Source organism: Budorcas taxicolor, chromosome 19 (genome assembly GCF_023091745.1).
Source record: "Budorcas taxicolor isolate Tak-1 chromosome 19, Takin1.1, whole genome shotgun sequence".
Taxonomy (NCBI): Eukaryota; Metazoa; Chordata; class Mammalia; order Artiodactyla; family Bovidae; genus Budorcas; species Budorcas taxicolor.
In genome coordinates, this window is record NC_068928.1 from 43926760 (window position 1) to 43954169 (window position 27410).

The 27410-nt window shown below is 43.0% G+C and overlaps 1 protein-coding gene across 3 annotated transcripts in view; it reads right to left on the reverse strand.

Annotated features, from left to right (window-relative positions):
- Positions 1–4416, reverse strand: part of GPATCH8 (G-patch domain containing 8) — a 93077-nt gene extending 88661 nt beyond the window's left edge. The window contains exon 1 of one of the 3 annotated variants that reach the window (XM_052658410.1): positions 4334–4416. In XM_052658410.1, the coding sequence (XP_052514370.1) occupies positions 4334–4378 (45 nt within the window). In that variant the 5' untranslated portion in view covers positions 4379–4416. The remainder of the gene's footprint in view (positions 1–4333) is intronic. The other 2 variants (XM_052658411.1, XM_052658412.1) reach the window with 2 other exon arrangements.
- Positions 4417–27410: the final 22994 nt, after the last annotated feature.

The window sequence follows — 27410 nt, forward strand, 5'->3', positions numbered from 1 at the left end:
TAAGTAAGGCTGCCATCAAATGAAGCCCTATGGTCACAGTTCTTGCCAACCCCATCCTCCCTGCGAGGAAGGTTGTAATAAATGTCTTTCTCTCTGATGTTATTTCTTAATATGTCTCATGTTTTTAAATGCCTTTTGCCTTAAATATATATACACCCTGTACCCTTGAAATCACAACCAGGGAGACTTCCTTTACATTGACCTTACTTTGGTCACTCTTAATCCCTTGAGAATACACTAACCAGTAATTGTGCATTTGCTAATAACTGTACCAATGCATGCTCAGTATATTGAAGTTTGTACAGCTTTGATTCCAGGCCTTTCCACCTATCATCATGTGTATGGGAATCGAAACAGTAAAGATTTTGCGTAAGTTTCAACATCCTAAGCAAACCTGACAATGATTTTCACAGCCAGTGGTATTTTTCAGAGGATAGGAAACAGAGGTTAGAACATTTGCCAATGTGTGATCTCTGGCATGTCTGCATTAGAACGCCAACTGTGTTACACAGTCCCACATAGAAAATATACTTCTATGACCTAAATATTTTAAAACTGTAAACCTCCTGACAATGGTCCCAATTAAGAATTATCTGAAAGTCACATCCTGGTGTCACATATGAAACACAAAAAACATACTACATAAAAGTAATACAGCTTATTGCTGTATACCACTATGATTACTATATACAGAAAGTTACAGAAAGTTCTTGGGTAATTTCTACACTTTTATTGTGACCTTTAAGATAGTTGTTTTTTTCATTACTTTATCACTTACTGATCTATTACTGTAGCTCCTTTTCATTAGAAATCTCAAGCAGAATGCATTCAGAACGAGAGGAAATGAGAAACTACTTGAAATCACCAGTCCTCTGCAAGCACACAAGCTGAAGAACATTTCCTCACTAACATTCAGCTGCATCATCATTAATAGCTGCGCAACCACTAAATGCTAAGCAGTGTGTAAATATACCTCATTGCTGTACATCACAGAACAAAAAATACTTTCTTTAGTGAACTTGGAATTCAAAGTGTTGAAAATATATCTACGTTTGTAAATTATACCATGCTATTTTCCACTAGTTTCTGTAACATTTCAATCTGTGAACAAATATGCCTTAATCTGGTAAATGTAGGCAGAAGTCATGTCTCATTCAGAAATTGAGGTCAGATTCTTAAAGAAGTAGTTAAAACTCTTAAAGCATTTAAAAAATAAATACATCAGCCCAAACCACGAAGATTTCCAAAGATAAAACACCACTTAAAGGGGGTATTTTTAAATAATGTCAGAACTAAGACAAGAGTTAACAATATATCCTCTATGACAAAGGGTAACATCACTGTCAGAAGCCTTCCTAGAAGCCCTTGGGAGACCAACAAGAAACAGATATGGACAAAATGCAACAGAGTAGAAACTGTAATTGTATCACCTCTCTGAAAGCTCATTTATTCTTTGTGACCTATAAGTTTATCCTCCATATTTGATGACTCAGTTACAGTTATATAAAATATACAATTGCCAGTAAAGTTATTGGTCATGAGTACAGGTTCAAAAGTCAAAAAGCAGGAGTCTAAATCCTGGTTCTGCCATTACCAGCTGCGGATACTTGGCCAAGTTATTTAACTATCTGTACCTGAGCTTCCTCATTTGAAAGTAAGAGTAACACTACGCACCTCATAGAGTCACTGGAAGATTAGGAGACAACACATGTAAAGTCCACAGAACAGTACCTGCTTATTATTAAAATGAAGTTATCAAATGTTTTCAAACATGTCCCTGATATTAATGATTACTCTTTATATTCATAAGTGCTTCAAGTAATATGCCAATTAGGCTCCTCTCTATATTATATAAAACACCTTTGAAACTTTTAAGTGTTCACAAAATCTAATAGTGAAGCCTCCTCTGACTCATACTAAATTCAAGAGACAATCCTTAAACTCCCCAAAATTTGCACCTAATGGTAAATTGGTAAAGAGTGAAATTCTACAATTCTAAATTCCCTTGCCAAATTAAAGGCAAGAAAATGATAGTCATCTAGAACTTACCAGAGAAGGTGCACAGAAAAATTTCCACTGCTAGAGATCTGTTTAAAGAAACAGGATCTATGTACTGTATCTGGAAACCTACTTTGGATTTGTTTTCAAGTGCACTCAGTAGCTTCACCTCATTTATCACTTAAAGCCTTAAAAGGCCAAGTTAATTTTGAATAACCTGACCTTGAACAATGTTTCAGATATGCTATATGCAGGAGGTTCCTAGGGCATTTTCTCTCCAATAACTTTAAATCAAATGACATCATTAATGAAAATTCAACTACATTTTCCCCTTTATTGAAACACTCAGAAAAAATAGTACTTAAAATATTTTAAAATGATTTAAAAAAATGTTAGCACAATAATTTACAGAAGTTCTAACATCCTGTAATTGTCTAATAGGTTTTCATTACTAATATCCTATTTACCCATAATGCTGGGACATCTGAATCTTAAAAACCAACATTTACCTGGCTGACACAATACAGCAGAAATTGGCTATACCAATATAGAAGCAGTAGGTAAAACATACGTAATATCTTCAAAGGCCTACCAAGCAACCAAAAGCGTATGGTATATACACAACTAAAGCATGAGAAGAGAAAGTCATTTAACTTGAAAAAGGAGAAGCTTTCCTCAATTTATTCAGGTGACTGCATTCATTTTCTGTTCTCCAGTTTTCAAATCTTTTAAGGTCCTGAAAATCCTGCCTGTTCAACACTGCTGAAATCCTGTGGTTAACATTTTCCCACAATACTTATTTGTCCGTATTGTCTATTTTCAATTTTAAGTGACCTTCAAACTCTCTCTGAAAAGCACTAGAAGATTTTAATTATTAACATGTCTCCTTAAAAACTACCAATAAAACCCCCACATCTTGCAGCCTACTCGTATTTTATGGTGCTCCCTAAAAAAACAAAAAATCTCACCTTTCCCAAGGATCAAATAGCTAGTAAGAAAAAAGAAAAAAAAAAAAAAAGCGAATAAGAACTGCTTTAAAATTCCCAGGACCTGCATTCCATCTTTAAACACCTTGAGATCCTGTACTGTGCTGCAGCTATTCAGCAGGCGCACGATCACAAGGCTTTTCAACAGCCTTAGGATCTACTACTGTTGCAAAACTTCTCTTCAGAGGTCTAGGTACTAGATTGTTACATTGTTGCCTTCACTGTTTTACCTGTTTAGTTACCAACCCAAACATCCGGCAGAATTCAAACCCTTCAACTACCTTCCTAAACCTATCTAGAGTATTCCCATGTAACTTTGAGAAAGAGCTGCAGCGGGATAATAACGAGTTCGGACGTTCATCCCTTGAACCAAACTGCTGTTGCCAGGGTCTGCGGTAGTAATGCAGGGGTTTCTTTGAGACTAAGGACGTCATTTACCCTAGAAATAGCCCATCTCTACTAAATCCCTTTTAGTCGCTGAGATTTCTGCGGTAACAATGCTCAACAGGAAGGTACTCGAAACAGCCGAAAGACGTGTTGTTCTCATTTGGCCTTAATTTTTTCCTCAATCATGCTAGCCACGGCAAGGACATTTTTCCATACAACGTTTGCAACTGAAGAAAGAAAAATCAAGCTGTTGGTAGCAGTCACCACCTGCTTGTAAAGTCCATTATCGTGATGCTTTTTACAAATCTCTCAAGGTAGCATTTGGGGCTAAGCTTACATCGACCATCCTCCTGTAACTTACTGTTTTCCAAGCCCATTTAACGACGTAATGACAACAGCAACATTTACGCTCAGGGAAATCTCAATGTTTGACTACCATGGAGGCGTCTGATAACTAAAGCCCCCCTTTTCCGGGTGAGGAAATGGAAAAATAGACAATGAAAGCGATTTGTTACAGTGAGCAAAGAGGGAGAAGGACCCCATGAAGAGACGTGCGAGCAAAATCCAGAGGTTTAGGAGCCCCAGTCTCAGCAACACTCGCCCCAAAACCTCCCACCCCACCCCACCCCCCGCTTTCCCCTGGGAGCCAGCCCAGGGCCCGCACACGCTGGGCACACCCGAGGGCAGCACAGCCACCCCACCCAGCGGTCAGGCTGGGGCTCCCAAACCCGCAGACCAAACAGGACGAGGCCGCAAACCCAGCGGTCCGTAAGATACAGAGTGAGAGAAGATGCGGCCTCGCCTCAAACCCGGAGGCCCCTAGAGGAATCGGAGGCGGGAGAAAAGGGACCAGGTTCGGAAGCCACAGCAGAGCCCCGAGCGAAAGAAAACTGGGAGTGGGGGATGAGGAGGTTCTGCTTCGGCCAGCGCCTTCCCCGGATCTCGGCGACGCCCGTGTTTACCTGAAAGTCTCGGTCCTCGTTGAAGCGGGAGAAGCGGTCCGCCATTTTGCCGCCTTCACTCCTCTCAGGACGACACTCTCCGGTTCGCTCCTTCCCTCCCGCGACACCCGCCCCCTCGCTCTCCTTCTGTGTTCCCCGCCTCCTCCCACGCCCACCCGCGCGCGCAGGCGAGGGAGGGAGGAAGCGAGAATGCGTATCCCGACCAGAGCCCCGACGGCGCAGGCGCCTTTCTATCCCGGAGGCGGAACCTTCCCTCGCGTCTCGGCTTCGCGCGCGACCCAAAGCGACCCCGGCGCCGCGCGTGCGTACTCGCGCTAGAGGGCCGCAAGCGCTTCCGGAGAGAAAGGTCACGAGGGGACGCTGAGCGCATGGATCCGGATGTTTTCCTTCAGCTCGCTTCTGTTAGTGGGTTATCTCTTTTTGTCCGCTCGTTTGCCTGAATACACAGAAGCCCACCCTCTGCTTTCTTCACCAAAGAACAGCATAATGTAGTGGTCGAAAGCGCAGATTTTGGAGCCAGACTTCTTAGTTTAGAATCCTAGTTTACCTTGAAGATTAATCGTCGGACGAGACAGCAAATATCCTTTCTCTCACAAGGCCTACATTCCAGTGGGGAAAATGAGATAAATAATAAAATAATTACATAATTTTAAAAATTAACTAGTACTAGGGGAAAAAAAACACAAACAGGGTGAAGAGAGCAACGACCTCCGAAACGACCTTTGATCCAAGAAGCAGCAAGGGGCATGCTGCTTTGGGACCGAGAGAACCTTTAGACCCCAAGGGCCAAAGACTGCTAATAACGTGGCATTTTCAAGCGATCGCTTGAGAGTATTTCTCAAGAGACCACAGTTGATCCAAATAAACTACAGCTCCCTGGACTTAAGTTTCCTTTTTAAAAATAAGGAAATTAGGGTGCTCGGGGCTGATGCACTGGGATGACCCAGAGGGATGGGATGGGGAGGAAGGTGGGAGAGGGGTTAGGATGGGGAATACATGTATACCCGTGGCTGATTCATGGCAATGTATGGCAAAACCACTACAATATTGTAATTAGCCTCCAATTAAAATGAATAAATTTACTTAAAAAATAAGGAAATTGAATTCGGTAATCTCTACTGCCCCTGCCTAGCACTGACTTTGTACGGTTTATGAATCAGATTTTTCCATCCTTTGACCTTCCTGAGCACCACACCTAGCCCTCCAGCCCCCTTAGCCAAAATACATAAAACAGGAGAGGTGGCAGGACTTTTAAAAGAAGAGTGTGATGTGCTAAGTTGCTTTAGTTTTGTCCAGCTCTGTGCAACCCTGTGGACTGTAGCCTGTCAAGCTGCTATGCCCATGAGATTCTCCAGGCAGGAATACAGGACTGGGTTGCCAGTACCCTCCTGCAGGGGATCTTCGATCCAGGGATAGAACCCACATCTCTTAACTTCTCTTGCATTGGCAGGCCGGGTCTTTACCACTAGTGCCACCTTGAAAAGTAGTTGACAGAAATCACATGTTGGATAAATGGCTCTTACTCTACCCTTAGAGAGTCAAATGTTTTGAGAATGTGTATATCTTCTATTCCCTTGTTGTTACCCTCTGCCTCACTTTACCCCCAGTCCAAGCAGAATACAGTGCTAAGCAGTGAAAAGAGCTCCCTATTTAAGGAGAGGCAGAACACACATAATTGAAACATTAAAAAGACCCTTCAGGGTAAATAGGGTAGAATGAGTTCCATGCAGTCACAAGACACATTTACCTCTTCTCCCTCTGCCAGCCCCACTAATGACAGTTAAAAGGATGAGAAGGGAATAAGCTCCCATGAACAAACAGATCTGAAGAAGGGACAATAGCAAACAAGTGATGTCAACAACATTTGGAAGCTGGAGAGAATAGATAAATGGAAATGGCTTAAGCAAAATGGAGAAAACAAAGTCCTGGAGTAGGGAAGCCAGGAAACAAACTGACTTGAGGGTAAGGTGTAGCAGAGAAGCTCAAGAATTGGAATTGCCAGGTACCACTGAAGGTGAGGGTGTAATGGGGTTGAACACAAGAGGACTGGTTACAAAGCAGTTCACGGAGCAGTTAGACTGTAAATCCATTTCCCACCCAGGTAACAACGGGAGGGTTCTTCTCTGAAAAGACTGAACCACTGAGGCTTCATGTGATACCAAAGGAGGGAGATATGCTAAAAATGGGAAGTTTTGGTAGACAGCAACATTCTGATCACAGAGTTGGCCTTCTCCCAGTGAGAGACTATACCATCTGTAGGCTGCGAGGGGGGAAAAAAAGCACAACCTAAAAGTTAAGAGTTAATGCTTCATTCTGGCTTCCCTGGTGGCTCAGAGGGTAAAGAATCTGCCTGCAATGTGGGAGACGTGGGTTCGATCCCTGGGTTGGGAAGATCCCCTGGAGGAGGGCATGACAACCCACTCGAGTATTCTTGCCTGGAGAATCCCAACGGACAGAGGAACCTGGCGGGCTACTGTCCATGGTCTGTTATGGTCTATGGTCACAAACAGTTGGACACAATTGAGCAGCTAAGCACAGCATGTTTTATTCAGCAGATATTCTGAGGATTTCAAGCCTGGGAGATACTACTCTCAGGTCACTCTGAGCAACTTCTCTGAAGAGGAGGGGAGGGGAGGAGCCAGGATCTATAGAAGTTTTTGCAGTAAAGACCAGGTAGTCAGGATATCAAAAGATTACTATTAATTAAAGAAAAGCAGATATCTCAAGTTAAAGAACTTAGCACTTTTCTATGTACGGGAAGATGCAAGAGTCTGGGCTCACTGATAATGCACCTCAGCTCTCTGGTGCCAGTATCCTGTGCTTTCTCATCCTGAGTTTCCTGAGGGTGAACCCTTGGGCATGGCTGAAGCCATGGACATTCTGTTACAACCTGAATTCCCTTAGGGCTCACTGTTCAGTTCAGTTCAGTTCAGTTCAGTCGCTCAGTCGTGTCTGACTCTTTGCGACCCCATGAATCGCAGCACGCCAGGCCTCCCTGTCCATCACCATCTCCTGGAGTTCATTCAGACTCACGTCCATCAAGTCCGTGATGCCATCCAGCCATCTCATCCTCAGTCGTCCCCTTCTCCTCCTGCCCCCAATCCCTCCCAGCATCAGAATCTTTTCCAATGAGTCAACTTTTCGCATGAGGGGGCCAAAGTACTGGAGCTTCAGCTTTAGCATCATTCCTTCCAAAGAAATCCCAGGGTTGATCTCCTTCAGAATGGACTGGTTGGATCTCCTAGCAGTCCAAGGGACTCTCAAGAGTCTTCTCCAACACCACAATTCAAAAGCATCAATTCTTCGGCGCTCAGCCATCTTCACGGTCCAACTCTCACATCCATACATGACCCCAGGAAAAACCATAGCCTTGACTAGACAGACCTTAGTTGGCAAAGTAATGTCTCTGCTTTTGAATATACTATCTAGGTTGGTCATAACTTTTCTTCCAAGGAGTAAGCGTCTTTTAATTTCATGGCTGCAGTCACCATCTGCAGTGATTTTGGAGTTCCAAAAAACAAAGTCTGACACTGTTTCCACTGTTTCCCCATCTGTTTCCCATGAAGTGATGGGACCGGATGTCATGATCTTCGTTTTCTGAATGCTGACCTTTAAGCCAACTTTTTCGCTCTCCTCTTTCACTTTCATCAAGAGGCTTTTTAGCTCCTCTTCACTTTCTGCCATAAGGGTGGTGTCATCTGCATATCTGAGGTTATTGATATTTCTCCCGGCAATCTTGATTCCAGCTTGTGTTTCTTCCAGTCCAGCGTTTCTCATGATGTACTCTGCATAGAAGTTAAGTAAGCAGGGTGACAATATACAGCCTTGACAGACTCCTTTTCCTATTTGGAACCGGTCTGTTGTTCCATGTCCAGTTCTAACTGTTGCTTTCTGACCTGCATACAGATTTCTCAAGAGGCAGGTTAGGTGGTCTGGTATTCCCATCTCTTTCAGAATTTTCCACAGCTTACTGTGATCCAGACAGTCAACGGCTTTGGCATAGTCAATAAAGCAGAAATAGATGTTTTTCTGGAAATCTCTTGCTTTTTCCACGATCCAGCGGATGTTGGCAATTTGATCTCTGGTTCCTCTGCCTTTTCTAAAACCAGCTTGAACATCACGGAGTTCACGTTCACATATTGCTGAAGCCTGGCTTGGAGAATTTTGAGCATTACTTTACTAGCATGTGAGATGAGTGCAATTGTGCGGTAGTTTGAGCATTCTTTGACATTGCCTTCCTTTGGAATTGGAATGAAAACTGACCTTTTCCAGTCCTGTGGCCACTGCTGAGTTGTCCAAATTTGCTGGCATATTGAGTGCAGCACTTTCACAGCATCATCTTTCAGGATTTGAAACAGCTCCACTGGAATTCTATCACCTCCACTAGCTTTGTTCGTAGTGATGCTTTCTAAGGCCCACTTGACTTCACATTCCAAGATGTCTGGCTCTAGATGAGTGATCACATCATCATATTTATCTGGGTCGTGAAGATCTTTTTTGTACAATTCTTCCGTGTATTCTTGCCACTTCTTCTTAATATCTTCTGCTTCTGTTAGGTCCAGACCATTTCTGTCCTTTATCGAGCCCATCTTTGCATGAAATGTTCCCTTGGTATCTCTAATTTTCTTGAAGAGATCTCTAGTCTTTCCCATTCTGTTGTTTTCCTCTATTTCTTTGCATTGATCGCTGAAGAAGGTTTTCTTATCTCTTCTTGCTATTCTTTGGAACTTTGTATTCAGATGCTTATATCTTTCCTTTTCTCCTTTGCTTTTCGCCTCTCTTCTTTTCACAGCTATTTGTAAGGCCTCCCCAGACAGCCATTTTGCTTTTTTGCATTTCTTTTCCATGGGGATGGTCTTGACCCATGTCTCCTGTACAACATCACGAACCTCATTCCATAGTTCATCAGGCACTCTATCTATCAGATCTAGGCCCTTAAATCTATTACTCACTTCCACTGTATAATCATAAGGGATTTGATTTAGGTCATACCTGAATGGTCTAGCGGTTTCCCCTACTTTCTTCAATTTAAGTCTGAATTTGGCAATAAGGAGTTCATGATCTGAGCCACAGTCAGCTCCCTGTCTTGTTTTTGTTGGCTGTATAGAGCTTCTCCATCTTTGGCTGCAAAGAATATAATCAATCTGATTTCGGTGTTGACCATCTGGTGATGTCCATGTGTAGAGTCTTCTCTTGTGTTGTTGGAACAGGGTGTTTGCTATGACCAGTGCATTTTCTTGGCAAAACTCTATTAGTCTTTGCCCTGCTTCATTCCACAATCCAAGGCCAAATTTGCCTGTTACTCCAGGTGTTTCTTGACTTCCTACTTTTGCATTCCAGTCCCCTATAATGAAAGGATATCTTTTTTGGGTGTTAGTTCTAAAAGGTCTTGTAGGTCTTCATAAAACTGTTCAACTTCAGCTTCTTCAGCTTTACTGGTTGGGACATAGACTTGGATAACTGTGATATTGAATGGTTTGCCTTGGAGACGAAGAGAGATCATTCTATCGTTTTTGAGATTGCATCCAAGTACTGCATTTTGGAGCCTCTTGTTGACCATGATGGCTACTCCATTTCTTCTGAGGGATTCTTGCCCACAGTAGTAGATATAATGGTCATCTGAGTTAAATTCACCCATTCCAGTCCATTTTAGTTCACTGATTCCTAGAATGTCGACGTTCACCCTTGCCATCTCCTGTTTGACCACTTCCAATTTGCATGGACCTGACATTGCAGGTTCCTATGCAATATTGCTCTTTACAGCATTGGACCTTGCTTCTATCACCAGTCACATCCACAACTGGGTATTGTTTTTGCTTGGCTTCATCCCTTCATTCTTTCTGGAGTTATTTCTCCACTGATCTCCAGTAGCATATTGGGCACCTACTGACCTGGGGAGTTCCTCTTTTGGTATCCTATCATTTTGCCTTTTCATACTGTTCATGGGGTTCTCAAGGCAAGAATACTGAAGTGGCTTGCCATTCCCTTCTCCAGTGGACCACGCTCTGTCAGACCTCTCCACCATGACCCACCCATCTTGGGTGGCCCTGCAGGCTCACTGTTAGGGAGGTTATAATGTGGGCTTGATGGATGCAACATCCTTTGTTTACTGTACATCTCTTCCTGTCGGGATCCTTGTTCATATTGTGAACGAAAAATATGTTGCCTGCCATATCAGGTAAAAGGTAATGCATTCCTCAAGCCACTACATCCCCTCTAGGTGAGCCCTGAAGGGATTTAGAAAAGACAGAGGAACCAGAGGTCAAATTGCCAACATCTATTGGATTGTAGAGAAAGCAAGAGAATTCTAGAAAAACATCTACTTCTGCTTCAGTGACTATGCTAAAGACTCTATGGATCACAACAAACTGGAAAATTCTTAAAGAGATGGGAATACCAGACCACATTATCTGTCTCCTGAGAAAGCTGTACGCAGGTCAAGAAGCAACAATAAGAACCAGACATGGAACAATGGGTTGGTTCAAAATTGAGAAAAGAGTTCATCAAGGCTGTATATTGTCACCCTGCTTATTTAACTTATATGCAGAGTACATCATATGAAATGCCAGGCTGGATGAATCTGAAGCTGGAATCAAGATTGTCAGGAGAAACATCAACAACCTCAGATATGCAGATGATGCCACTTTAACAGCAGAAAACAAAGAGGAACTGAAGAGCCTCTTGATGAGGGTGAAAGAAGAGAGTGAAAAAGCTGGCTTAAAACTCAACATTCGGAAAACTAAGATCATGGCATGCAGTCCCATCACTTCATGGCAAATGGATGGGGGAAAAATGGAAACAGTGACAGACTTTATTTTCTTGGACTTCAAAATCACTGTGGATGGAAACTGCAGCCATGAACTTAAAAGATGCTTTCTCCTTGGAAAAAAAGCTATGACAAATCTAGACAACTTGTTAAAAAGCAGAGACATCACTTTGCTGACAAAGGTCCATATAGTCAAAGCCACGATTTTTCCAGTAGTCATGTACTGATGTGAGGGTTGAACCATAAAAAAGGTTGAGCGCTGAAGAATTGATACTTTCCAATTGTGGTGCTGGAGACTGCACCTTTGGACTGCCAGGAGATCAAACCAGTCAGTTCTAAAGGAAATCAACCCTGAGTATTCACTGGAAGGACTGATGCTGAAACTGAAGCTCCAGTATTTGGCCACCTGATACAAAGAGCCAACTCATTGGAAAAGACCATGATGCTGGAAAGAATGAGAGCAGGAGGAGGGGGTGACAGGAGGAGATAGTTGGATGGCATCATTGACACAATGGACGTGAGTCTGAGCAAACTCTGAGAGACAGTGAAGGACAGGGAAGTCTGGCATGCTGCAGTCCATGGGGTTGCAAAGACTCAGACATGACTTAGCAACTGCACAATAACAACAACCCTTCATTAATGTTCACACATTTAATCTCTAAATCATCTAAATAGCTGATAACATAAATATCAACACCAAAATTGCAACTAGCTGTTGAATAACCATTAACAGAAGGATGCTGAAACCTACCAGGAAAAGATATCCCACATCCAAAGACAGAGAAGAAGCTGTAGCAAGATGGTAGGAAGGGCACCATCACAATAAAATCAAACCCCTCACCCACTGGGTGGGTGGCCCACAAACTGGATAACAATAATACCAAAGAAGTTCTCCCACTGTTGTGAAGGTTCTGAACCCCACATCAGGCTTCCCAGCCTGGGGATCTGACAAAGGGCCTGGAAATCCCCATGGACTCTGACCTTGAAGGTCAGCAGGATTTGATTATAGGACTTCCACAGGACTCTGGGTAACAGAGACCCCAGTCTTAGAGTGCACAAACAAAATCTTGTGTATGCCAAGACCCAGAGGAAAGGAGTAGTGACCCCACAGGAGACTGAGCCAAAACTACCTACTAGTGTTGGAGGGTCTCCTGTGGAGGTGAGGGATGGCAGGGGCCCACCACAGAGACAGTGGCACTGGCAGCAGCTGTCCTGGAAGGCCCCTTTTGGCATAAGCCCTCTTGGAGGTTGCCTTTAACCCTGCTATAGAACCTGTAGACCCCAGGGCTGGGTTGCCTCAGGCCAAACGATAGGGAGGGAGTGCCACCCCACCCATCAACAGATAATTGGATTAAAGCTTTACTGAGCAAGGCCTTGCCCACCAGAGCAAAACCTAGGTTTCCCACTGCCAGTCCCTCCAATCAGGAAGCTTACACAAGCCTCTTAGCCTCCTCCTTTAAAGGGAAGAGAGAAGAAGCAAGAAGAACCACAATCCCACAACTAGAACAAAAACCGTGTTACAGAAAGTTAATTGGGATGAAAAAGCAGAAAGTTATGACCCAGATGAAGGGACAAGGTAAAACCTCTGAAAAACAACTAAATGAAGTGGAGATAGGCAACCTTCCAGAAAAAGAATTTACAATAATGATAGTGAAGATGATCCAGGATCTTGGGAAAACAATGGAGAAGATGCAAGAAATGTTTACCAAAGACTTAAAAGAACGAAAGAACAAACAGAGATGAATAATACACTGCTGCTGCTAAGTCGCTTCAGTCGTGTCCGACTCTGTGCAGCCCCACAGACGGCAGCCCACCAGGCTCCCCCGTCCCTGGGATTCTCCAGGCAAGAACACTGGAGTAGGTTGCCATTTCCTTCTCCAACGCATGAAAGTGAAAAGTGAAAGTCAAGTCGCTCAGTCGTGTCCGATTCTCAGTGACCCCATGGACTTCAGCCTTCCAGGCTCCTCCATCCATGGGATTTTCCAGGCAAGAGTACTGGAGTGGGGTGCCATTGCCGTCTCCAGAATAATACACTGGAAGGAATCAGTAGCAGAATAACAGAAGTAGAACAGATAAATGACCTGGAAGAAAGAATGCTAGAAATTACTGCTACAGAACAGAATATAGAAAAAAGAATGAAAAAAAATGAAGACAGCCTAAGAGACCTCTGGGACAACATTAAACACACCAAAAATCTCCCAGAAGGAGAAGAGAGAAAGGACCTGAGAAAATATTTGAAGAGATAATAACTGAAAACTTCCCTAACATAGGAAAGGAAATAGTCAATCAAGTCCAGGAAGCACAGAGAGTTCCAGGCAGGATAAATGTAAGGAGGAACCCCCCAAGATACATAGTAATCAAATTGACAAAAATTAAAGACGAAGATAAAATATAAAAAGCAACAAGGGAAAAACAACAAATAACGTACCAGGGAACTCCCATCAGGTTATCAGCTGATTTCTCAACAGAAACTCAACAAGCCAGAAGAGAATGACATTATCTACTTAAAGTGATGAAAGGGAAGAACCTACAGCCAAGGATACTCTACCCAGCAAGACTCTCATTCAGATTTGATGGAGAAATCAAAAGCTTTCCAGACAAGCAAAAGTTAAGAGAATTCAGCACCACCAAACCATCTTTACAACAAATGCCAAAGGAACTTCTCTAGGCAGGAAACACAAGACAAAGAAAAGACCAACAGAAAACAAACCCAAAACAATTAAGAAAATGGTAACAGGACCATCAGTTCAGTTCAGTTCATTCGCTCAGTAGTATCCAACTCTTCATGACCCCATGTACTGCACCACGCAGGCCTCCCTGTCCATCACCAGCTCTTACACAAACTCATGTCCATTGAATCAGTGATGCCATCCAACTATCTCGTGCTCTGTCATCTCCTTCTCCTCCCGCCTTCAATCTTTCCCAGCATCAGGGTCTTTACAAATGAGTCAGTTTTTCGCATCAGGTGGCCAAAGTATTGGAGTTTCAGCTTCAACATTAGTCCTTCCAGTGAACACTCAGGACTGATCTTCTTTAGGATGGACTGGTTGGATCTCCTTGCAGTCCAAGGGACTCTCAAGAGTCTTCTCCAACACCACAGTTCAAAAGCATCAATTCTTCCGCACTCAGCTTCCTTTATAGTCCAACTCTCATATCCATACATGACTACTGGAAGAACCATAGCCTTGACTAGACGGACCTTTGTTGGCAAAGTAATGTCTCTGCTTTTTAATATGCTGTCTAGATTGGTCATAACTTTCCTTCCAAGGAGTAAATGTCTTTTAATTTCACGGCTGCAACCACCATCTGAAGTGATTTTGGAGCCCCCAGAAATAAAGTCAGCCACTGTTTCCACAATTTCCCCATCTATTTCCCATGAAGTGATGGGACCAAATGCCGTGATCTTAGTTTTCTGAATGTTGAGCTTTAAGCCAACTTTTTCGCTCTCCTCTTTCACTTTCATCAAGAGGCTCTTTAGCTCTTCACTTTCTGCCATAAGGGTGGTGTCATCTGCATATCTGAGGTTATTGATATTTCTCCCAGAAATCTTGATTCCAGCTTGTGCTTCATCCAGCCTGGCATTTCTCATGATGTACTCTGCATATAAGTTAAATAAGCACACTGACAGTATACAGCCTTGACATACTGGTTTCCCAATTTGGAACCAGTCTGTTGTTCCATGTTCTGTTCTAACTGTTGCTTCCTGACCTGCATACAGATTTCTCAAGAGGCAAGTGGTGGTCTGGACAGGCGGTCTGGTATTCCCATCTCTTTCAGAATTTTCCACAGTTTACTGTGATGCACACAGTCAAAGGGTTTGGCATAGTCAATAAAGAAGAAATAGATATTTTTCTGGAACTCTCTCTCTTGCTTTTTTGATGATCCAACGGATGTTGGGAATTTGATCTCTGGTTCCTCTGCCTTTTCTAAAACCAGCTTAAACATCTGGAAGTTCACAAGCCTGGCTTGGGGAATTTACATATTGATAATTACCTTAAATGTAAATTGATTAAATGCACCAACCAAAAGATTTAGACTGGCTGGGCGAATGAAAACATGTGCATGTATGCACTTCCACTTACTACATCACTCTGCTTGACGCCCTCAAACTGTATGTAATTATTTTATATTGTTAGGTTAATCATGTTCCCATTATGGCTTGCAACTGTAATTATCTTTTTTGGGGGGTGGATTCTGGCTATTGGCTTCCCTGGTGGCTCAGAGGTTAAAGCGTCTGCCTTCGATGTGGGAGACCCGGGTTCGATCCCTGGGTCGGGAAGATCCCTTGGAGAAGGAAATGGCAATCCACTCCAGTATTCTTGCCTGGAGAATCCCATGGACAGAGAAGCCTAGTATGTTACAGTCCACGGGGTCGCAAAGAGTTGGACACGACTGAGCAACTTCACCTTCCTTCTGGCTATTGATTGTGAAAACTGACAAACATCTTTTACTATTGTGATTATGTAACTATTACTCACTTAATACCATTGCATCATGATTGGTCAACAGAAAAATAATAGAACTCTATATCAACAAGTGAAGTGAAAGTCTTTGGGTCGTGCCCGACTCTTTGTGACCCCATGGACTGTAACCTGCCAGGCTCCTTTGTCCATGGAATTCTCCTGGCAAGAATACTGCAGTGGGTAGCTGTTCCTTTCTCCAGGGGATCTTCCCAATCCAGGGCTCGAACCCAGGTCTCCTGCATTGCAGGCAGATTCTTTACTGTCTGAGCCACCAGGGAAGCCCAAGAACACTGAAGTGGATTGCCATGCCCTCCTCCAGGGGATCTTCCTGACCCAGGAATCAAACCTGTGTCTCTCACACCTCCTGCACTGGCAGGCAGGTTCTTTACCACTAGCACCATCTGGGAAGCCCCTATAGCACCCAAACTAGGATCGAATAGAAAAGCCTGTAATCACTTTTGAAAATCCAGATGCATATCAGAATTACCTTGAAATTTTTTGAAAAATACGAATGCTCAGTTGTTGCTTTTTCTCCAGAGTTCTAGATATGTTTCTAATGAGCAGCCATGTTTAAAAACAACTGGACTGGATGATGATCATTTACTTTTATCTAGTTTGTCCACTTTTTCTATTTCATATTCAGTGCTCCCATTTCATTTAGTTTGTTTTCCATTTCTCCATCTCTTCTTTTTTTAAAAAAATTCTTTCTCAAGCCTTCATCAAGCATAGTAGAAAAGTTTTGTGTACATATATATAAATAGTATGTATATTATATATCTTAGAAAAGTTATGAATTTTTGCCTCACTAAAAAGTTATGATATTTTGACTCGACTTGTTTGACTTAGCATGAGTAGAATGCTAGATTTTTAATTTTAAAAATAGATATGCCACAAGCAACAAAGATTTACTGTGTAGCACAGGGAAATATAGTCAATATCTTGTAATAACCTATAATGGAAAATAATCTGAAAAATTATATATGTGTATAGGTATAACTGAATCACCTTGCTGTATACCTGAAACCTTGTAAGTCAACTATACTTAATAATATATACATATTATAAAATTTTAAAATTGAAAAAAAATTCCTCATTGGGTAGATGAAAAGGCAAGGCTCAGAAAGGTCAAATCATTTGTTCTTGGTCACACAGCTAATCAGATTCAAACACAGTCTGTTCATCCCTACTCACTCAGAGGAAAGATAGGAACTTAAGTGTGAGACTTGGGATAGAATTAAGGCAATGGCAGAAAAAGAGCCTATGGTATTTGCAATACCCAAAGGATAAAAAGACAACTCTGGGGGCTTCCCTGGTGGCTCAGTGGTAAAGAATCCACCTGCCAATGCAGGAGACACAGGATCAATCCCTGATCCAGGAAGATCCCACATGTTGCAGAGCAACTAAGCTGGTGCACTACAACTAGTGAGCCTGTGTCTAGAGTCTTGGAGTCACAACTACTTAGGCTCATGAACCCTCGAGCCTGTGTTCTATAACAAGAGAAGCCATCGCAATGAGAAGCCCACACATCACAACTAGAGAGTGGCCCCCTGCTCTCCACAACCAGAGAAAAGCCTGTGCGGCAACACAGACCCAGCACAGCCACAAAAAAAAAAAAAAGAAAAAAATATATATATATAAATATAAAGAAACACTGCTGGCCATTGGATTCCCCCATGGTAGGCGGTCAATGCTAGACCAACTTCCTGGAGTGTGTTAGCATATTTATTCCTTTATTCATCAGATATTTATCCTGTACCTAGTCTGAAGTAGCCCTGCTCTAGATGCTGGAGATACAGAGCTGAGCACAGCAAGAAAGGTCCTTCATTGACCTTATATTCTGGTCACGGGGAGAAGGTGGGGAGAGACAGACAATACTCAAGTAAACAAATGAGATCATTTCAGATATAGCCAGGTGCTGGGAAGAAAATTATACCCAGTGATGTGATAGAGAAGAATTGGATGAGCCTACTTTAAATTCAGTGACAATCAGGTGACACCTCTGATGAGGTGACATTTGAGCTGAGAGCTGGCTATTATAAACTGGGGCAGACAGTTCCAGACAGAGACAGGGCCAGTTGCACAAGGATCTGTACTCAGAAGGGCTCTTTGCTTGGTTTAATACTCCGCTAACACATCTTGAAATTCTTAACAATTTTTAAATAAGGGTCCCACGTTTTCATTTTTCACTGGGCCCTGCATGCTATCTAGCCAGGCCTGGTTGGAGGTACTGCAAGAAGTGGGGAAAGAGGTTTTAAAGGGGAAGTGAAAATGCTGTAGGAAGGGGGACCCAGGGCTCAAGAACAGCCTCTTGTTTTACACTCGGAAATGAACTGTCCAAGGAGACACACATGCTGATAAAGCAAAAGACCATTGGGAAGAGGCTCCCAGGCAGAGAGCAGAAAGGTAAGGGAACCCAGGTGAACTGCTCTGCCACATGGCTCACAGTCTCAGGTTTTATGGTAATGGGGTTAGTTTCCGGGTTGTCTGTGGCCAGTCATCTCGCTTGGTCCATATTGGTCTGACTCAGGGTCCTTTCTGGTGGTGCACAGATCTCTCAGTCAAGATGGATTCCAGCACAAAGGAGTCTGGGAGGTTGGTAGGACAATGTTATGAACTCCCTCCTTTGGGCCCCTCCCGAGTCCTCCTGGTTAGTTTGGGGGTGGCAGCACCATGTTACTTATGTGAAGTGAAAGAGTCGCTCAGTCGTGTCCAGCTCTTTGTGACTCCATGGACTGTAGCCTGCCAGGCTCCTCTGTCCAAGGGATTTTGCAGGCAAGAATATTAGAGTGGGTTGCCATTCCCTTCTCCAGAGGATCTTCCCAACCCAGGGATCGAACCCATGTCTCCTGCACTGCAGGCAGATTCTCTACTGCCTGAGCCACCAGGGAAGGAAAAACCTCCTATTGTGAGACAACTCATGCAAACGGTTATCATTAAGCCTGGCCAAGGCATTGGTTTCAGTCAAGGGTCCTCTAACAGAAAGGGAGGCAGGGACTGACTTACCTAGGAGGACCTTGAAGTCATGGCAAGAAGCTGGAGCTTCACACGGGGCAGGGTCTTTGGCAGATCTGGCGGAAAAAAGCAATGTGACCCTATTAACATTTTCAAGAGCTCCGTCATTGCCTATAAGGAGTGTGGATTGTAAGGGGGCAAGAATGGAAGTGGGAAGAACAGAAATGCAGCTACTGCAGTAAATTCCATGAGAGATGATAAACGGTGATGACCTGGACTAAGGTGGCACTTGCAGTCCATGGGGTTGTAAAGAGTCAGACACGACTGAGCAACTGACAGAACAATAGATATGGAGAGAAGGTAACTTAAGGTACGTTTTGAAGAAGGATCTGGTAAGATAATGGATTGCTGCTGCTAAGTCACTTCAGTCATGTCCGACTCTTAGCGACCCCATAGACGGCAGCCAACCAGGCTCCCCTGTCCCTGGGATTCTCCAGGCAAGAGTACTGGAGTAGGGTGCCATTGCCTTCTCCGAAGATAATGGATTAGATGTTGCTAATGAGAAAAGGAGAGAATCAAGAATGGCTTCCGGGTTCCTGGTATGAATAACCAACGGAATGTGGAATCATTTGCTGAGATTGGGAAGGTTGGGTGGGTGGCAGACACATTTAGAGGGTATCAAGAGTTGCATTTTGGATGTGATAAGCCTGAGATGTCTCTGAGAATTAAAATGGAGATGAAAAGAAATTGTTTGTCCACATGTATCTTGAGTTTAGAGGAGAGTCTCAAAATGGGGTCAGAATAACACAAGAGAGCTGTTTAAAATGCAGATAATGGTGTCCCCTGTCTCCAGTTCTGCCAAATCTGAACACCACCTCCACCCCCCAAAACATGATTCCGATGACTGTGAAAATCTGAAGCCTGCTACTCTAAGAGATTCTATGAGGTCAGAGGCCACAGCATCTACTTCCTTTCTGCAGATTCTTCAGGCTGAGCAACGAACCAGGCACTCAGGGAGACTTACTGAATATTTAAGCTTCGGCTGACCTGTGTGACCTGTGTGCTTGGAAAGACTGAAGGCAGGAGGAGAAGGGAACGGCAGAGGATGAGACGATTGGATGGTATCACCGACTCAATGGACATGAGTTTGAGTAAACTCCGGAAGCTGGTGATGAACAAGGAGGCCTGGCATGCTGCAGTCCATGGGGTCGCAGAGTCTGAACTGAGCGACTGAGCAACTGAACTGAACTGTGATAATAATGGCCCATGGCCCCCAAACTTTGTGAGAGACAAACGTGATTTAGATATAACTCTTAGTGTCCCCAGGCCAGGTATAGGTATAGGAATGAGTTTGTAAGGGGCATGGTGTGGGTTCAAAGGAAAAGTCAACTCTTGGTTGTTGTTACTTTGTTTTGTTTTTTGGGTTTGGGGTTTTTTTGGTGCTGAAATCTGGGAATGTCACCTCCTTTTGATAGAAGACATAATAGAACATGATGAATGTCTGAAATAGATATTTTCCAATTTTATTCTTGTCAAATGTGTTTAATTTTTCCACATATCATCATAAATAATTTAATCTACACATATAAGTGTAATCTTCCGACAAATTTTTAAAGCAGTCTTCTTCTTAAAAAAAATAACATGGTTTTCCCTCTCCTACTTCCCCGACCAGCTAATCCATATCTACAACCCCAGTTTGTATTCATTCTTTTTTTTTTTTTTTTGGCCACACTGCACTGTTTGTGGGATCTTGGTTCCCTAGCCAGAGACTGAACCCTGGTCCACGGCAGTGAAAGCACTGAATTCTAACCATAGGACCTCCAGGGAATTCCATGTATTCACTCATTAAAAAAAAAAAAAAAACCACTCATATAATTGTATACTCACATATATATATACACGTATATGTGAAATATTTTTGTTGTTAGTCTTAAAAATACATGTTCACATTATTCACACTTTCCTGCATCTTGCTTTTCTTATTCAACCATTCCTCATGAGGACTGCTCCAAGACAATTTGTACAGCTCTCATTCTTTTAAAAAACCGCACAATATTCCATTGTATGCCATCCTTTATTCAACCACTCACTGACGGGTGTTCACCGTTTCCAGTGTCTTTGTTATTAATGCTACACTAAGCATCTTTGTATATACCTTTGTACACTTGTCTCTGTGTAGTGGTGGTTTCATTTCCATCAGATAAATTCACAAGAGTGGGATTGCTCAGTTAAAGAGTAGAAGGGTTTTAAATTTTAATAGATATTATCAGGTTACTTTTCAGAGAGGTGGCACCACCTCCTTCCTTCAACAATACCTGACAACATCCTAGAATACACCTTTCTTCATATTCCTTCCAGAAAGTGGTGACTTGGCATCCTTCAATTTTGGTCAATCTGGTGGTATAAAGTGACATGTTATTTTGCTATTTGATTTTCCATTTCTCTATCTACTTATGAGTTTCAAGTAATTCTTCCATGAATTTCAATGGCTCAGCGGGTAAAGAATCTGCCTGCAATGCAGGAGATGCAGGTTTGATCTCTGGTTGGAAATATCCCCTGGAGAAGGAAATAGCAACCCACTCCAGTATTCCTGGCTGAAAAATCCCATGGACGGGGAGCCTGGCAGACTATAGTCCAAAGGCTTGCAAAGAATTGGACATGCCTGAGCAGGAGCATGACCTTGCCATTTTTCTATGGGGTTGTCTTGAATTTGTAAGAATTTTCTGTTAACCCATGATTTCCCAACTGCATTGCACATTTAGAAAAAAATCTATTGTTAATCTAAACAACTGTGTTTATGGTCTATTTTTCCATCCAAAAATGGAATTTTTTCAGTTTTAGTGAAAGCCGCTCGGTCGTGTCTGACTCTTTGTGACTCTGTGGACCCCATGGACTATACAGTCCATGGAATTCTCCAGGCCAGAATGCTGGAATAGGTAGTTGTTCCCTTCTCCAGGGGATCTTCCCAACCAAGGAATCGAACTGGGGTCTCCTGCATTGCAGGTGGATTCTTTACCAGCTGAGCTACCAGGGAAGCCCTTTTTCAGCTTAACTGAGATATAATTGACATATAACATTGCGTAAGTTTAAGGTATACATCATGATCAATTGATAGATGTGTATATTACAAAATGATTTTTTTAACAATGGCAATCCACTCCAGGACTATTGCCTGGAAAATTCCATGGACAGAGGAGCCTGGTAGGCTACAGCCCATGGGGTCACAAAGAGTTGGACATGACTGAGCGACTTCAGGGATAGTTCTGTTATAGCTTTGGGGTTTTTAGTCTTGGTTAAGATTTTCTCATCCTTACATTGTACATGTAGGCTTCTAGATTTTCATACAAGATTTTATGAAACTATTTCAAGATACAATTGACATATAACATTAAGGTGTACAAAGTATTGGTTTGATACTTTTACATACAGCAAGATGATCACTACAGTAGTGTTAGCTAAAACCTCCATCATATTTATCATTTCATTTTTTGTATGTTGAGAACAGTTAAGATTTAGTCTCTCAGCATTTTTGAAGTTTATAATACAGTATTATTGCATATAATCACTATGTTGTGAATTAGATCTCCAGAACTTCTCTATCCACTAGTTGTAAAATAAGTCATTTTTTTACATTTTAAAATTTTAATGCATCTAAAGTTCTTTTTTGTATTCGGTGTAAGATAAAGCTCTAGTTTTATTTTCTTTCATTTGGAAAGCCTGCTTTTACAAAATCATTTTCCTTTTTTCCCCCTGGTTAACTTAACAACCCCCTGTGTTATATCTTAGAAACTGATGTTTGTGTGTTAGTCATTCAGTCCTGTCAGACTCTTTGCAACCCCATGGACTGTAGCCCACCAGGCTAACTCTGTCCTGGAATTCTCCAGGCAAGAATACTGGAGTGGGTTGCCAGTCCCTTCTTCAGGGGATCTTCCCAACCCAAGGATCGAACCTGGGTAGTGGGACTTATTTCTGGATTCTCTATTCTGTTCTGATCTCTTTATCTATTCCCATAGCAATGCTACGTCGATTTAACTCTGGAGGCTTCATAGTCTGTAAGGCAAGACGTCTTTCATTCTGTTTATTTTCATAGTTTTCTCAGCACTCATTATCATCTGTAAAGTTTAAGATCATTGTAGTGCTGCACTCAATATGCCAGCAAATTTGGAAAACTCAGCAGTGGCCACAGAACTGGAAACAGTCAATTTTCATTCCAATCCCAAAGAAAGGCAATGCCAGAGAATGCTCAAACTACCGCAGAATTGCACTCATCTCACATGCTAGTAAAATAATGCTCAAAATTCTCCAAGCCAGGCTTCAGCAATAGGTGAACCGTGAACTTCCAGATGTTCAAGCTGGTTTTAGAAAAGGCAGAGGAACCAGAGATCAAATTGCCAACATCTGCTGGATCATGGAAAAAGCAAGAGAGTTCCAGAAAAACATTTATTTCTGCTTTATTGACTATGCCAAAGCCTTTGACTGTGTGGATCACAATAAACTGGAAAATGCTGAAAGAGATGGGAATACCAGACCATCTGACCTGCCTCTTGAGAAATTTGAATGCAGGTCAGGAAGCAACAGTTAGAACTGGACATGGAACAACAGACTGGTTCCAGATAGGAAAAGGAGTACGTCAAGGCTGTATATTGTCACCCTGCTTATTTAACTTATATGCAGAGTACATCGTGAGAAACGCTGGGCTGGAAGAAGCACAAGCTGGAATCAAGATTTCTGGGAGAAATATCAATAACCTCAGATATGCAGGTGACACCACCCTTACGGCAGAAAGTGAAGAGGAACTAAAAAGCCTCTTGATGAAAGTGAAAGTGGAGAGTGAAAAAGTTGGCTTAAAGCTCAACATTCAGAAAATGAAGATCAAGGCGTCTGATCCCATCACTTCATGGGAAATAGATGGGGAAACAGTGGAAACAGTGGCTGACTTTATTTCTGGGGGCTCCAAAATCACTGCAGACGGTGATTGCAGCCATGAAATTAAAAGACGCTTACTCCTTGGAAGGAAAGTTATGACTAACCTAGATAGCATATTGAAAAGCAGAGACATTACTTTGCCAACAAAGATCGGTCTAGTCAAGGCTATGGTTTTTCCTGTGGTCATGTATGGATGTGAGAGTTGGACTGTGAAGAAAGCTGAGTGCTGAAGAATTGATGCTTTTGAACTGTGGTGTTGGAGAAGACTCTTGAAAGTCCCTTGGACTGCAAGGAGATCCAACCAGTCCATTCTGAAGGAGATCAGCCCTGGGATTTCTTTGGAAGGAATGATGCTAAAGCTGAAACTTTAGTACTTTGGGCACCTCATGTGAAAAGTTGACTCATTGGAAAAGACTCTGATGCTGGGAGGGATTGGGGGCAAGAGGAGAAGGGGACGACAGAGGATGAGATGGCTGGATGGCATCACTGACTCGATGGACGTGAGTTTGAGTAAACTTCGGGAGTTGGTGATGGACAGGGGGGCCTGGCGTGCTGCGGTTCATGGGGTCACAGAGTCGGACACGACTGAGCGACTGAACTGAACTGAATCAATTAAAAAAATTTTTTTGAACTTAGAATGGTTAAGACAGTGGATCGAAAGGTGAGCATTTGAGAAGACAGTCAGCAAGGGCAAAATTAAGTAGGAGAAAAAAACAACACGGGACAGGAGACGGGAATTTATTTGGTGGGGATCGCCGTGGCTCGAAGCCTCAGGGGAGAGGAGACAAAGAGAGGGTTGGCTTAGAACTTGTTTACTGTATTCTGTTTTGGGCACCGGGGACTAAAAGGACAGTCACATTCCTTCATGTTCGGTTCTGTCCTAGCCCCACCCGGAAGTCCACAAACAGCTGCAGGGCTGCAATGAGAATGTGTGTGCTGCCACCTACTGTCGACTAGAGGCAGTGCAGACGAGCCTTCCCGCCCGACTCTTGATCTCAGACTAGACCAGGCGGGTCCAGACCAGAAACAGTCTTTCCCAGAAGCCTTCAGCTCTGGGCAGAAGATCCACTGTGTGTGTGTGTGTGTGTGTGTGTGTGTGTGTGGCGGAGAGGGGCGGAGTTCTTAGCCTGCACCTCCAGATGTCTAGTCAGACACAGAAACGGCTTCAAACTTCCTGAACTCGAAACTCCCCCATCTCCACATCTTCTGATTTGCTAGGATTTGGAGCCACTGGTAGGGTCTTTTCCTGCCTTCCCTGAGACGATCACCTAGTGGGGAAGATAATAAGTCATTCCCCAAATTGTTTGATAAGTGAATCATGCAAGACAAGTCCCAGGGTGCTGCCGCTGAATGGGGTACGGTCAACTCTAGTTCTGCGATAGGAAAGTTCTAAAGGGCAGGAAGGGAAAGGGCTGGTGGAAGGAAGCCAGTCCTCGGAGAATGGCTCCAACTTGGGGCAGCAGGGAAGGGAGAATATATGACAAACGAGAGGAATGAGGACAAAGGACTTCCATTTCCAGTAATAATGGGCTATTGTTAGACCAACTTTCCGACTGAAAACAACTGCAAATGCTGCGTAAAAGATTTTTTAACTCTCCTCAACGATATCACAGATATTTGACGAAAGTTAATGAATTTCCAGGTGAAGCTTAAGGTGAAGTGGGATCCCAGAAAGGCATTGGAAGATGGAGCAGAAGAAATTACCCAGAATGTGGAAAAGAGGGGCAAAAAGAGAAAGGAGACTGACAGACATGGAGGATAAATTTTAAAAAGTCAATCAGAGATTAATCAGAGTTCTAGAAGAAAAAGACAAGAGAGTGTGGCAAGGATAAGATTTGAAAGATAATGACTACAAATTTTCCAGTATTGATAAGGCATCAATCCACAAGTTCTAGGAGTCTAAATACCCAAACAGGACACACAAAACAGAACCTGCCTGTAGATACATCACAGTGAAACTTCAGAATGCCAAACCTAGAAAGAAAACCTTCAGAGTAGTCTTCTCAACCCAATAATGGAATCCAGAAGACAGTGGAATGAATGATACCTTGAACATGCTGGAAGAAAATAACTTTTGACCTAGAGTTCAACAGTGAATTTTTAAAGAAAACTAGTAAAACTAAGAAAGTTTGCTACCAGCAGAGCCTCACAAAGGAAATTCTAAAGGTTGCCATTCAAGCAGAAGGAGAGGGATGCCAAACGGAAGGTCTAAGATGCAGGAAGGAATGAAGACTTGTATACAAAAGCGGAAACAACCCAAACATCTATCAACAGATGAAAGGATAAACAGAAGTGGAACTTCCATCGATGGAATATCATTCAGTCATTAAAAGGAATAAGGTATTGACATGTTATGATATGTATGAATCTTTAAAACATTAAGTTAAATAAAAGAAGCCAGACACAAAAGGTCACATACTGAGTGATCCTGTTTATATGAAATATCCAAAATGGGGAAGTCCATAAAGACAGAAGGTAGATTAGTGGTTGCCCAGACTAGGGTAAGAAAGTAATGGGGATGACTACTAATGAGTACAGGATTTATTTGGGGGATGATAAAAATGTTATGAAAGTGTCTAGTGGTGATGATTGTACAATCTTGTGACTGTATTAAAAACCACTGAACTGTACACTTACAATGACGAACTCTATCTCAATTCAAAGAAATTTTTTAAGAAGTGAAAAGATCTGTACAGAAATCTAAATAAGTATTGATGATTTAAATAATAATAATAATGTCCAGTGAGGTTAAAGAAGAGAATTAAAATGTACAACATAAATGATAAATTACATTAAAGAGTTCATTGGTCCAGGAGGAAAGCAAGTAAATATATTGATTAGCTTTAGACTTTGATGCACAGTGTAGTGTTTAGGGTACAGGCCAAAACAATATGCCCTCTATATAATCATATAATTTGTAGAATCGTCAATAAAGGAATAGAAACAAAGGCATGGAAATGGCAATCGGGCCTGGTGTGGCCAACTGGGGCTCCATCTATTCGCAATAACACCTGGCTGCCTGGGGCTACTGTTACTGGTTGGAGCGGACAGAGATTAGAGGAATCACAAGGAGGACCTGAAGTATTGCCTGATTCACCCCTCTCTTTTCACGTGACCAGGTATGTGGTGGTTCATCCTAGGTTCCAGGCATGGTGCTGAGCGGCGCTGGGGCCACAGTGGTGCCTGAACTCAGCTTTCAGGGAACTGTAGGTCCATGGAGGGGAAGCTGGAGTTGTGAACCAGAGCCCAGCCACACAGAGACTGGTAGGTCAGAGCAAGGAGCTCACCACTGATGCCAAGGGCAGTGGAAAGTCATTGACAAGTTTTTGGGAGTGGATGATGTGATCATGCCAGCTGGGGTGCAGAATGACTTGGGAGGAGATGTGATGGGAACCATACTAGAGATCTCACTGAGAGACGGGGAGAATGGAGTGTGTTGGGCAGATGTGGGAGAGTAAATGGAAGGGACTGGGGGGAGTGCGGGGAGGGGTGAGAAGAGTCCAGGAAACCAAGAGGCAGAGGTCCAGGGACTTCCCAGGCTCCTCCAAGTGCTGGTGGCTGAGCCAAGGCTGAGACTGCACCAGGGTCTCTTCACCACAATGTAGCATGTAGCATTAGAGACATGCTAACAGCCGTGTGGAAATACAGGCCCATGAGAATCAGACGGTCGGGAGCCAGGAAACCCAGATCTGGCATCCTCAGCCAGCGAGTGACAGTTGAACCTACAAGAGGCCGAGTCGTCTGGGGAAAGAGCCTGAGGGAAAGATGAGAAGCACAGCCTAGAGCTGGGCTAGCCCATGGGCGTGGAACTGGCAGAGAGCAGGGGAGGGGCCTTACCCCAGGCTTTACCACTGTGGGATCCCAGGCCTCTCCCTAGCCTCTGCTTCTGTGGTGGACAGACTCTAAGATGTCCCCACCTCCTGGGGTTTATGTTCTTTTCTTCTGCGATCCCTTTTCCTTGCTTGTGGGA